This window comes from Hemitrygon akajei, chromosome 8, assembly GCF_048418815.1.
Source record: "Hemitrygon akajei chromosome 8, sHemAka1.3, whole genome shotgun sequence".
NCBI classification, from domain to species: domain Eukaryota; kingdom Metazoa; phylum Chordata; class Chondrichthyes; order Myliobatiformes; family Dasyatidae; genus Hemitrygon; species Hemitrygon akajei.
Window position 1 is genome coordinate 165,355,634 of NC_133131.1, and position 14,025 is coordinate 165,369,658.

A 14,025-nucleotide genomic window follows, 5' to 3' on the forward strand; every position below is an offset into this window, starting at 1 on the left:
AAGCTCCCAGCTTTAACCTTTCAGCCATGATTTTATAATGCTTACAACATCATATCTGCCAACCAGCAACTAGGCTGCAAGTTCATCTACAAACCCCATTTCCAGAAAAGTTGGGATATTTTCCAAAATGCAATAAAAACTAAAATCTGTGATATGTTAATTCACGTGAACCTTTATTTAACTGACTAAAGTACAAAGAAAAGATTTTCAATAGTTTTACTGACCAACTTAATTGTATTTTGTAAATATACACAAATTTAGAATTTGATGGCTGCAACACACTCAACAAAAGTTGGGACAGAGTCATGTTTACCATTGTGTTACATCACCTTTCCTTTTAATAACACTTTTTAATAATTTTGGAACTGAGGATACCAATTGTAGTAGATATGCAATTGGAAATTTTGTCCATTCTTGCTTGATATAAAACTTCAGCTGCTCAACAGTCCGTGGTCTCCGTTGTCTGATTCTCCTCTTCATGATGCGCCATACATTTTCAATAGGAGATAGATCTAGACTGGCAGCAGGCCAGTCAAGCACACGCACTCTGTATCTACAAAGCCACACTGTTGTAGCCCTTGCAGAATGTGGTCTGGCATTGTCCTGCTGAAATAAGCATGGATGTCCCGGGAAGAGATGTCACCTTGATGGCAACATATGTCTCTCTAAGATCCTAATATATGCCTCAGAGTCAATGGTACCTTCACATACATGCAACTCACCCATGCCGTGGGCAATGATGCACCCCCATACCATCACAGATGCTGGCTTTTGCACCTTTCGCTGATAACAATTAGGATGGTCGTTTTCATCTTTGGCATGGAGAACTCGACGCCCGTTTTTTCCAAAAACTAGCTGAAATGTGGACTCATCTGACCACAGCACACGGTTCCACAGTCTTTCGGTCCATCTGAGATGAGCTCGGGCCCAGAGAACTTGCCAGCGTTTCTGCATAGAGTTGATGTATGGCTTCCTCCTTGCGTAATACAGTTTCAAGTTGCATTTCTGGATGCAGCAACGGACTGTGTTAAGTAACAATGGTTTTCCGAAGTACTCCCGAGCCCAGGTGGCTATAATTGTCACAGTAGCATGACGGTTTCTTAGGCAGTGTCGCCTGAGGGCTCGAAGATCACGCACATTCAACCATGGTTTCCGACCTTGCCCTTTATGCACCGAGATGTCTCTGAATTCTCTGAATCTTTTCACAATATTATGTACTGTAGATGTTGAAAGACCTAAATTCTCTGCAATCTTCTGTTGAGAAATGTTCCTTTTGAACTGACTAACAATTCTCTCACGAATTTTGGCTCAAAGGGGTGAGCCACGACCCATCCTTGCTTGCAAAGACTGAGCCTTTGATGGACGCTACTTTTATACCCAGTCATGATACCTCACCTGCTACCAATTAGCCTGCTTAATGTGGAGTCTTCCAAACCGGTGTTATTTGAATATTCTGTGCACTTTTCAATCTTATTTTAACTCTGTCCCAACTTTTGTTGAGTGTGTTGCAGCCATCAAATTCTAAATTTGTGTCTATTTACAAAATATAATTAAGTTGGTCAGTAAAACTATTGAAAATCTTTTCTTTGTACTTTTGTCAGTTAAATAAAGGTTCACGTGAATTAATATTTCACAGATTTTGGTTTTTATTGCATTTTGGAAAATATCCCAACTTTTCTAAAAATGGGGTTTGTACTTTATCCCTAATACTGTGGGCATTCAGATTCAACACCTTCAATCCTGCATTTATCCTTTTCAATTTTGTTGCACCATGCTCAACCTTTTGATTCCTAACTTTGACTGAGGTCTTACCAATATCCGTCTCTACAACCTCTCCACTAACTGTTCTGGCACTCTGGCTCCCATCCCCTTGCAATTCTAGTTTAAACCCCACTATGCAGCATTAACAAACCTTCCCGCAAGGATATTAGTCCCTCTCCAGTTCCGATGCAAACCGTCCCTCCTGTACAGGTCCCACCTTCCCTGGAAGAGACACCAATGATCCAAAATGCTTATGGCCTCCCTCCTAAACCAATTCCTTCACCACATATTAAACTTTCATGAACAATGTTAGTGACAATGAACCTGATTCCGATGTCCCACAGTCCTGATATTATCAGTAACATATCATATTTCTTTGTCCATACTATCACTAACTGTCCTATTAACTTACTTGGCCTGAAGATTCCTATAACTCATCTCATGACAATCCTTGACTCACCCTCTTATTGAAATTCCCTTTGCTCTGTTAATCAGAATCAGGTTTATTATCACCGGCATGTGCCGTGAAGTTTGTTAACTTAGCAGCAGCATTTCAATACAATACATATTATAGAAGAAGAGAAAAAATAATAAATAAGTAAATCAATTGCAGTATATGTACATGGAATAGATTAAAATTTGTGCAAAATCACAAATAAAATATATTTAAAAAGTGAGGTAGTGTTCACAGGTTCAATGTCCATTTAGGAATCAGATGACAGAGGGGAAGAAGCTGTTCCTGAATCGCTGAGCGTGTGCCTTCAGGCTTCTGTACCTCCTACCTGATGGTAACAATGGGAAAAGAGCATGCCCTGAGAGCTGGGGGTCCTTACTAATGGACTCTCTATTTCTGAGACACCACTCCCTAAAAATGTCCTGGATACTTCGTAGGCTAGTACCCAAGATGGAGCAGACTAAATTTACAACCCTCTGCAGCTTCTTTTGGTCCTGTGCAGTAGCACCCACTCCCTCCATCCTCCCCCCCCCCCCATACCAGACAGTGATGCAGCCTGTCAGAATGCTCTCCATGGTACATCTTTAGAAGTTTTTGAGTGTTTTTGTTGACAAATCTCTTCAGACTCCTAATGAACTATAGTTGCTGTCTTGCCTTCCTTATAGCTACATCATTATGTTGGGACCAGATTAGATCCTCAGAGATCTTGACACCCAGGAACCTGAAGCCGCTCACTCTCTCCACTTCTGATCCCTCTATGCAGATTGGTATGTGTTCCTTCTTCTTACCCTTCTGAATTTCACAATCAGTTCTTTCGTCTTACTGACGTTGAGTGCAAGGCTGTTGCTGCGTCATCACTCCACTAGTTGGAATATCTCGCACCTGTACGCCCTCTTATCTCCATTTGAGATTCTACCAACAATGATTGTATCATCAGCAAATTTATAGATGATATTTGAGCTAAACCTAGCCACATAGTCATGGGTATATAGAGAGTAGAGCAGTGGTCTAAGCACACACCCCTGAGGTGCACCATTGTTGATGGTCAGTGAGAATGAGATATTATCACCAATCCACACAGATTCCGGTCTTCCAGTTAGGAAGTCGAGGATCCAATTGCAGAAGGAGGTACAGAGGCCCAGATTCTGTAATTTCTCTGTCAGGATTGTGGGAATGATAGTATAAATGCTGAGCTATAGTCAATGAACAGCATCCTAACATTGGTGTTTCTATTGTTCAGGTGGTCCAAGGCCGTGTGAAGAGCCATTGAGACTGCATCTACCGTTGACTTATTGTGGCAATAGGCAAAATGCAGTGGGTCCAGGTCCTTGCTGAGGCAGGAGTTCAGTCTAGTCATGACCAACCTCTCAAAGCATTTCATCACTGTAGATGTGAGTGCTACTGGGCGATAGTCATTAAGGCAGCTCACATTATTCTTCTTAGGCACTGGTATAATTGTTGCCTTTTTGAAGCAAGTGGGAACTTCTGCCTGTAGCAGTGAGAGGTTGAAAATAACCTTGAATACTCCTACCAGTTGGATGGCACAAGTTTTCAAGCTTTAAAGCTTTACCAGGTACTCCGTTGGGGCCTTCTGCCTTGCAAGGGTTCAGCCTCTTTAAAGACAACTTAACATCGGCCTCTGAGACAGAGATCACAGGGTCACCAGGTGCGACAGGGATCTTCACAGCTATAGTTTCGCTTTGTAGGAAGTAATGTCTTGCAAATCATGTCAGAGTTTTCGTACATCCAATGTCGCCTCCAACCTCATTCGAAATTGTCTCTTCGTCCTTGAAATAGCCCTCTGCAAGTCATACCTGGTTTTCTGGTTCAGGTCTGGTTTGCCAGCCTTGAATTGCACAGATCTAGCCTTCAGCAGACGATGTACTCCTAGTTCATCCATGGCTTTTGGTTTGGGAATGTGCAGCAAGTCTTTGTAGGCACACACTCATCCACACAGGTTTTAATGAAGTCGGTAACAACTGCAGCATACTCATCCAAAATTGAAGATGAATCCCTGAATACGGTCCAGACCTCCAATTCAAAGCAGTCCTGTAGGTGCTCCTGTGCGTCCCTTCCTGGTCCTCGCTACTGGTGCTGCGGTACTTCAGTCTCTGCCTATACTCAGGGAGTAGAAGTACAGCCCAGCTGATCAGACTTCCTGAAGTGAGAACATGGAATAGCACAGAAGGCATTCTTGATGGTGGTGTAACAATGGTCCAGTATGTTGTTTCTCCTAGTATTGCAAGTGATCTGTTGATGGTAATTGTTTAGTGATCTTTTTCAGACTGGCCTGGTTAAAATCACCCAAAATGATGGTGAAGGTATTAGGGTATGCTGTTTCATGCACGTTGATCCCATTGCGCAGATCATCTAAAGTCTGACTGACATTGGTCTGAGGTGGAATGTATACCACTATCAAAATGATCACGGAAATCTCCCTGGTAGGTAAAATGGACTGCACTTAACTGCGAGATATTCCAGGTCTGGTGAGCAGAATTGGGACAGCACTGGTACATTTGTGCACCAAAACGAGTTGATCACAAGGCATAATCCTCCACCTCTGCTTTTGAGAGACTCTATATCACCTTCTCTACTTCTTAAAATTATCTTCTTTTCCCTCTTCCTCAGTTCTGACAAAGGGTCTTCAGCCTAATGCACTAACTTTACTTCTCTTTCAGCCTAGTGTTTTCAGTTTTTTTCTGTTTTACATCAGATTTCCCTATAGGTTTATTTTAATTTTATAATTGAATTTTTTCCAGTTAATTATTATAATTAGAACAACTTAATTTTCCAAAGTCAAAACTTTCTGTCTACAATATCACTGCATTGAATTGTATGTCACAGGTAGTTCCATGCATCAGTTTATTTTTTATTCTTTATACAACATAAAACTCCACTCTGGAAACAAAAATATTCTTGCTTTCTTACTTTTCTAATTCATAGTCATTGACTTTAATTATTATATCTGCTTAAACCTTATCTCTTTGCACTATTTGGTTGACTTGTTGAATATTTTCAACACTTTCTTTTTGCATTTCAGAAAACTGATTTGCATGTGCATTAGTTTGCTTATACATTACAATTAACATTTTTTAAAGAAAATGGCCGCATTGACGTGACAAGATTACGTGACTATAAATAGCATATCACAAAATTATTCAATACAAAGGCTGTGACAGGTTTCCTCTTAAATTTAAATAATGGAAATACAAAAATGATTCCTACCCTTTACTTTTAGAAATGCACTGGTCTGCTGGTCCCCTGAGTCGCAGGTGTATTCTCCCTGATCTTCTAGTTTTAGATTGTATATAAACAGCTGAACACAGGAATCTTCATGCTTCATTTCATACTTATCACTTGAATGAAGTGCCACGATGCCTTTCCTCCATTCCACTGAGCCACCAGGTTTAGACAGCTCACAGCACAAAATAGCCATACCATTCTCATCCGCTTCTATGTTCTCAAGTTCTTGTTTAAAAAGCACAGGCAAGACTAAAGAGGATGAGAAGTAAATCAGTTGATAATGTTGTTCGGTCTAGATCTGAGCTTGACAAACTGCTAGGAAGTTAAATGCAGTTTCACACCTTTCCATTTATCCATTTAAGTTAATATTTTGTAGATTGCCAGTATTTAGATAAACCCAGACTGAGGAAAAACAGAATGCTAGTCATCAAGGCACACAAGGGGCATGTGATTAGTGCACAAAAATGACACTGACAACAAAAGGAAAACAAGGCTAAATGGCCAAATTCTGTTTCTATTGTTATGCTCTTAATAATATCAATTTATGTATGATGACTGAAATATAAAATTCTATCTGGAAAAATTAGTAGTTTCTTATGCAGAATTATGCCAAAAATATACTGGCTATCCTACCCTTCACTTTCAAAGATGCAGAAGTCTGCTGATCTCCCGAATCACAAGTATATTCCCCTTCATCTTCTGGTTTTATGTTGCGAATAATCAATTCAGTGCAGAAACCTTTTTGCACCATATCATACTTGTCATTTGGAGTAAGTACCACTGAATATTTTCTCCATTCCACTGGAACATCAGGTTTAGTGAGTTCACAGCGCAGAATAACTGAACTACTTTCTTCAGCTTCCATGTTCTGAAGCCCTTTCTTGAAAAGCACAGGCAGAGCTAGGAAAAACAGCAATTTAATTTGTAAACATCCAGTAGGATTGTGCATTCTGGATAAAAATAAAAGTCCAATCAAGCCAACATAAAATCCAGCTTGCAAATGAGTGAAATGCATAGGGATCTAAGTGTTCCTGTACATAAATCACTAAGGTTAGTATGTAGATGAATCAAGTAGGTATGGAGATGAATGACATATTGGTCTTTATTGTAAAGGAGCTAAATTTAGAAATACAGAAGTTGTACACACTATACTGGAATGATAAAGTCTAAGTAAACATTGCATGGTAACAGGCCCTTTGGCCCATCTGGTCCCATCTAAGCTAGTCCCATTTACCTGTGTTCGCCCCATATCCCTTTAAACCTTTCTATCCACGTACCTGTCCAAGTACCTTTTGAATGTATCCCCCTCAACCACTTTCTCTTATTATACAATAACTGCTCAGAAAAAGTTGTCCTTCAGATATCTATTAAATCTCATCACTCTCAACTTAAGCCTATGCTCTCTATTTCTTGATTCCCAAATCCTGGAAAATAGACAATGCCCCTTGTAATTTTATAAATCTTTATAAGATCACTCACACTCAAATGAAAAAGTTTCTCACAACCTCAGCCGATCAAGATCACTCTAAATCCTGATGATCATCTTTACTGTCAATGACAACACTTATTTCTGTATAGTTGTGGTCCTCTTATTTGAAAAAAAGCATATACTAAAATTAGCAGTCTGGAAGATGTCCAGTAGGACACTTATTGAGATGAAGAGTTTATCTTATTGTGAACAGTTAAAGAATTACCAGCTGCATTCTTTGAACTTTAGAAGAATGATAGGTTAAATATATATTCAGATTTTATTGAATTATAAGATTATAAGAAGGCAAGACAGGGTAGGTACTAGGAACCAAAACAAGAGTTAAAAATCGATACCTGTACCCAACTGGAAGCCCCGAGAAGATGCTGGAAAGCAGCAGATTCCTTTTTTAAAAAAGGTATTAAGGAGTTCCCACTAGTGTAAAGTCTTGTACATAGGGGCATATCTATAAGAGGAAAATCATTTAAAACTGGAGTATAGCAATTCTTTCTTTTAGAGGCTGGCAAATATTTGGAATTCTTTACCCCAGAGGTTCATGGATGCTCGGTCACTGAATGCATCTAATGAGGGAGAAAGATTAGGGAATTGAGGCGTTTGTTCAAAAAGGGGGGAAACCAGAAGGCAGAGAACTATAGGTTAGTTTAACATCTGCTGTTAGCAAGCTGCTACAGTCAATAGTCAAAGAGGAAATAACTAAACATTTAGAAAAACAGAATGCAATCAAACCTAATTAACATGGTTTTATGAAAAAGTAAATCAAATTTGATCAATTTGCTCGAATTCATGAAGGATAAGACAAGGAGGGTTGATAAAAGGGAACCTGTAGATAATGTGAAAAAAGAATCTAGTGCTTTCCCGGCATATATGACAAATAAACTCTTCTCAGGCTTCCAGCTGGGTACAGGTATCAATTTTAACTGATGCTTTGATGACAACTCAGCTATCCCTGATGAAGATGGCAGAGTTTGTCATTGAAACATCGGTTAAAATCGATACCTGTACCTGGGTGGAAGCCCGAAAAGAGTTTATTCGCCTGTAGATAGTGTGTTTAGATTCCCATTGGGCCATTTTACAAGATGCTCCATAAGAGCCTGATACATAAATTGACATCGAAGTATCGGCAGAAGTGCATTAGTATGGATTGAAATCTGCCACAAGAGTTGGAATCAATGGTTCCTTTTCAGGCTGGAGGGATATAATTAGTGGCATATTTGAGGGATTGGTTCTTGGCTAATGCTTACTGTTTACATTAATGCCCTGGAGGAGTGAACAAAAACAAATCAAGTTTAATGTGATCTAAATGTCCAAGTACATAGGCACATCCAACAAGTAGTTAAGAAGGCAAATTATATTTTAGCCTTTATTGTAAAAATAGAAAGGTTTTATTACAATTATACAGGATGCTGGCAAGGTCACACTAGGAAAATTGTGCAGAGTTGTTATCTAATTAAGAAATGGGAGAATTAAGCCATTTGGCCCATTGAGTCTGCTCTGCCAATCCATCATGGCTGATGTATTATCCCTCTCAAACCCATTCTCCTGCCTTCTCCTCGTAACTTTTGACACTGTTAATAATCAAGAACCTATCAACCTCCACTTTAGATATATCAAATGACTTGGTCTCCACAGCTATCTGTCGCACCTAAAATGAGAATGTTATTCTAATAAAGAGTGGCTAAGCTAGAGAGTTTGGATCAGTACTTCTTAGAGTTTAAAAGAAGAAAGGGTGACAATATTAAATGTTCCTAAGGGGGTTCATAGGATAGCTGTACAGATGTTTTCACCAGTGAAAGGTTATGAAAAAGGGGTCATAGTTACAACATAAGAAATTGGTCATTCAAAACTAAGATGCACATAAGTTTCTTCTACCAGAAGACAGTTAATCACTGGACTTCTCTGTCCTTGAGGTTGATGGGGGCTAAATAATTAGATGCAGGATAGTTAGAGACAGATAAACCTTTGAAAGATCAATTAATTCAAGATTATGGGGAGCTGGTACTGATTAGGAGTTGAGGCCATCATAGATCAGCCATGATCATGTTGAATGGAAGAGCAGGCTTGAAGGGCCTGCTCTTGCTCAGGTTTTGCAATGCCATCATTAATATTATCATCCTTTTACCAGTGTCACATTATATGACCAAGATAAAGATGAGGTAAAGGCAAAAGGTACTACATCTATTGGGTTTTCTGGTGATCATAAATTGTTTGCTCAAGATCCTGGAGTTAGGCTTAGACTTAATTTCAAACTTAAAGCCATTTCAGGTAAAAAAATAACATGCTCCGCAGTAACAGGCTTTGATCTGATAGTGATACAGAAATAAAAATCCATATTGCTACTTACTTGCAGAAACAAGTAAGTATTGTATCCCACAAGTCGTAATCAAGTGGCTTACTTAAACGACTAATTGAGAGTGAGACACAGTACGAGAGAAACAGAGACAAAGGGATGGGAGACTAAGAGGTAGCTGCTGAAGCACAGCAGATGATGGAATTAAGGGAGATAGCAGGAGGTAAATAGATTTGGGGAATGGGAAGAGACCTGGAGAAAGAGGAATGCAGGGAGACATTGAGAAGGAGGCACACGCGATGAAGTTAAATAAAGAGAAACTTAGGGAGATACAGAAAGGGAGATAATGAAGGTGGGGAGAGAAAACAGGGGTGGAGGGGAGAAAATGTTGGTGGTGACATGGACTGGCAAAAAGATGGGGTGGATAAACCAGAGGGAAAGATCTGTGTGGGTGGAGAATGAGAGATTGAAAGAGACAAATTGCTTAGGGTTGCGAGGGAGAAGCAGACAGTGAGAGAAAACTCAACAGATGGATAAAGCCATAGTGGTAGAGGCAGAACTATGGAATCTAGAATTCCCTTGACCACAAATCCAGAAGTGTTTTGCAAACTTAGACAAAGACGCAGTGTGGCACAATAATATAGCTAATAGAGCCATTGCCTCACAGCACCAGAAAAGCAGATTCAGTCCTAACCTTGGGTCTTGTCTGTGTGGAATTTGCAATTCACCTGAGTCTGCATTGGTTTCTTCTGGGTGCTCCTCAGTTTCCTCCTAGATCCCAAAGACTTGCAGATTGGTAGGCTAATTGGCTACTGTAAATTGCAAATTTGTGTTCTGGTGAGTGGTACAAGTCAGTAGTTGATGGTGAGGAGAATTTAAAAAATGGATTTGTTGAAAATTGAAAATGAAAAGAATTGGGTGGCTGATAGTCAGTGCAGATGCAATGGGCCAAAGTGCTGTTTCCAAGTTGGAAATATATATGACACTACAACTGATGAACTGAAGGAACTGCACAACTATTCCACACAAGACACAATTTCTCACAGACAACATATTTTTGACTAAACAAACATTTTTCATCTTAGTTTTTCCACATATACACAGACATCTTAAACGAGGTATTTTAGAGGATGATCGGCTCATGAAATGACTCAGACATAAAGCAAAAATGGATCTGATGTTTATCTCCATACCCTTTACTTTTAAAGAAGATGTAGTCTGTTGATCTCCAGAATCACAGGTATATTCACCAGCATCTTCCAGCTTCAGGTTGTGAATGAACAACTTAATGCTTGTTCCTTCTTGCTTTAATGTATACTTGTTACTGGCATGAAGTAATACTGATCCTTTTCTCCATTCTACTAAAGCATTAGGTTTATTAACTTCACAGTGCAGAACAGCAGTACTGCTCTCTTCAGCTTCTTCATTATGAAGTTCTTGTTTAAAAACCACAGGTGTTGCTAAAAAAATCAAATTAAATCCTGATGACATGGTATGGGGAAAATTATAACAACTCTGAATTATCAAATTAAAAACTTATTTTCTGTAAAAAAAAAATAATCTTTGTTGTTAATGACATGTTTCCTTTAACACACAAGCTTCTCAAAATACATAATATTGATAATGGTCATATCTAGCTTTACTTACATTTGCATTGCAAACTACGTATATAGTAATAAGACGTCTTCATTTATGTTACAGTCAATTACTAGATACTAACAAATCAATGGCATTTTTAGCACTCACATGTTTTATTTACTAAATAATACCCCAAGTTGGGGGTCAGATAATATTGTTAATAAAGAGTAACAAAATATAGGGGGAAATTAATAAATCTAAAAACTGAGCATTTAGTTGGCAAATTAACATCAACAGAGTTACGTGCCAGGCCATACATTGTACTAAAAGGAATAAGGAAGTTATATATTCCTTTAAACATATATGTCAGATGAGACACAGGGACCGAAAGTGTTAAAGGTGTTAATTTAAATGTACAGAATTTTTCAATAGGTTCAATCACATTTTGGAACCCTATCAACAGTCCTATCTTTTGCAGGCAAGACCAGTCTGGCTCATAAATAGTCACCAGAAAATTCAATAAAATATTCAGAAGAAACTTCTATACCCAGATCCAGATGGAATTTATTTGCACTAAGAACAGATGAGCAAAATAGCACAGGTGCATTTATGTTGAAATGTATAAGAAATGGATGTATTGATAGTTAGATGAAGAGATGTAATGAAGAGATTGTGTGGACTCTGTAAAGAAAACATTTTGCATTGGAAGTCAAAGGATACCTGTTGTATTTTATTTAATAGTATACTAGAATCCATTGTAATTGGCACATGTGGATACACTTTGACTTATCTAAAAAGAACACGTATGGTTAGAATAGAATAGCCAGGTAAGATTGAAAAGTGAAGGGTATTCCAGGGAACCTCAAAAATGAGGGAAATCATACCCATCTCATGAAAGGAGACAACTCTGACAATTATAATTTCACTGTGGTCTCACTGCTATCTGCCACAAGGAAAATATCTTTGCCACAGTCTTCCTCAGAGGCCAGAAATGCAGCTCCCAAATCACAATGTAAACTCTGTCTAACTGGAAGCACAGAGGACACGGTTTACAAAATGCAGGCCCTAGCACCAACTGGGAGGGATTGCACAGAATGCTCAAAAATGCATCTCAACTTTACATTTGGATGTGAGCCATAATCCTAAACAGGGTCTACAACAGAATCAAACTCACCCAAGATTGGTACCACACAAAGTTCTGTCGTTGCTCTGATAATTTCCTCAATTTTTTTTACCGTAATACTGCATGTAACCTTCAACAAATTTCTTGTACGAGAGCATCAAAACTAATGGGAAATATTTCAACTTGTGGTGAGTACAGCAGAACTAAAGTCACTCCAGATTCAGCAGTCAAGGTCTGACATTTGTAGTTCTGCAGGTTTGGATGTCAAGCTCTAAGCAACTGTCAGATTGTTCATAGAAGCTTGCAGAAACAACATCCGAAAAAGCCATCTTCTACCAACTTGCTCCTGATTAACACCATTCTCCATCAATAAAAGCTCACAGCAAAAACCTGGAATTGGACCACATCTCATATCTTGGAAGCAAAACATGACATTTCTCTTGTCCTTTAATGTGCCAGCACAGGCTTTGGTCTACTACTACTATGTCGACTCAGGCCTAGGGGGCCGGCGTTGATGCTGGGACTCTCCTCTCCTCCCTCTTCCTTATCAGTGTGTTCAGTTCATCTACATTAGCCGTGCTGCTATCTTCTAGGAGCGTGTTGACCATAGTCCTGGGAGGGTGCCCAGGGTTCATTCTCCCATGCTTGGGCTCCCATGTGATGACTAGGCTGGCAGGTAGCTCAGGAGGGCGTACACAGTGCCCCGCTAGTTGCAGTCTTCTTGCCTCGATCTTAGTAGTGAGCATCGGTAGGTCATCATAGAGCTCGATGTTTGTCATGTGCTGTTGCCAACTCACGTCAAGAGCCATCCGGAGTATTCGTGTATCTGGTGACTTTCGCATGGCCTTGGTGAGTGTCCGTGTCTTGCATCCATACGTGAGAATGGACTCTATGACTGCTATGAAGATCCTTTTTTTGAGCTCTCTGGTCAGGTTAGACCTCCAGAACGCCATGTACTCTGTCTTTTTAGCATTTAAGTGAAGTCCAACTTCATTGCACTCAATTTCCACTTTTGTCAGTAGTTGCTGTGCTTCCTCCATCTAGTCAGAGAGCAGGACTATGTCACCTACAAAATCGAGATCTGTGAACGTAACTGGTCTGACCCTTTTGGTTTGTCCTGGTTTTATGGTAAAACCAAGCTTGTCATGATCTTTGGTAGCGCGACGTAGAGGGTAATCAAGGACGATTATAAAGATGTAGGGTGCCAGAGTATCTCCTTGCAGCACACCAGCTAGGAGCTCGAACACTGCTGTTTCTCCGTCTGGTGATACATCTTTCACCACGGTCTTGGTATAGCTGGACTCTATTGCTCTCAGTAGATGGTCTGGCACTCTGTAAGCTTTCAGGATCTTCAGCATTTTACCTTGGTGAATGGAGCCAAAAGCTTTGCGAAAATCAATGAAAGTAAGCACGGCTGGTAGGTTGTTCTTGATTTCCTCGATAATTCTATGGAGAGCAAGTACTTGCATTACTATTGTGCACTTCTGCCGAAAGCCATTCTGATTGAATCTTAGCTTAGGGTCAGTGGTGGTGCGAATCCTGTTCAAGATTATCCGATTGTATAGCTTTGCTAAGATGCAGGTCAAGCTGAGCAGTAGTTATCTGTCTTCGTGAGGGATCCAGACTTGGGAGCAGGGATAATGTTCGAGAGTGACTGCTGTTCTAGTTTGTCGCCTTTCATCAGTGCCGTATTACATATGTCCAGCAAGATGTCGTCCAGGTCGCAGTTCTTCAGGACATCTGGTGGTATCCCATCTGATCCAGCGCTCCTGCCCTATTTGAGTGTATATTTGGCCTTCTTCAGTTCCTCAATGATGAATGGGCCGTCATCGATGTTGACTTGCGTTAGTATCGTGGGTGTGTCCTTTTCTTCCTCCGTGATCATTGAAGGGCTTCCCAGCAGGTTCTTGAAGTGGGAAAACCATGTCCGGACACACTGTTTTACAACTTATTTGACCTGATGGGGACTTCTTCCGTCTACTGATCTCGTTGACTAGGCGCCATGCTTCTCAATGCTGCTTGTCTTTATTAGCAGCCTCTACCCCTCTAAGTTAGCTCCTCTTCCTTCAGTCGGTTGTAGGTGGCAAAGA

At 39.9% G+C, this 14,025-nt stretch overlaps 1 protein-coding gene across 1 annotated transcript in view; it reads right to left on the bottom strand.

Moving 5' to 3' along the window:
• LOC140732397 (obscurin-like) overlaps positions 1 to 14,025 on the bottom strand; it is a 530,964-nt gene that overhangs the window by 285,556 nt on the left and 231,383 nt on the right. Inside the window, exons 51-53 of the mRNA XM_073054987.1 lie at positions 10,428 to 10,694; positions 6,092 to 6,358; positions 5,441 to 5,707 (exon numbers count right to left, since the gene is read on the bottom strand). Of these exons, the coding sequence (XP_072911088.1) occupies positions 5,441 to 5,707; positions 6,092 to 6,358; positions 10,428 to 10,694 (801 nt within the window). The remainder of the gene's footprint in view (positions 1 to 5,440; positions 5,708 to 6,091; positions 6,359 to 10,427; positions 10,695 to 14,025) is intronic.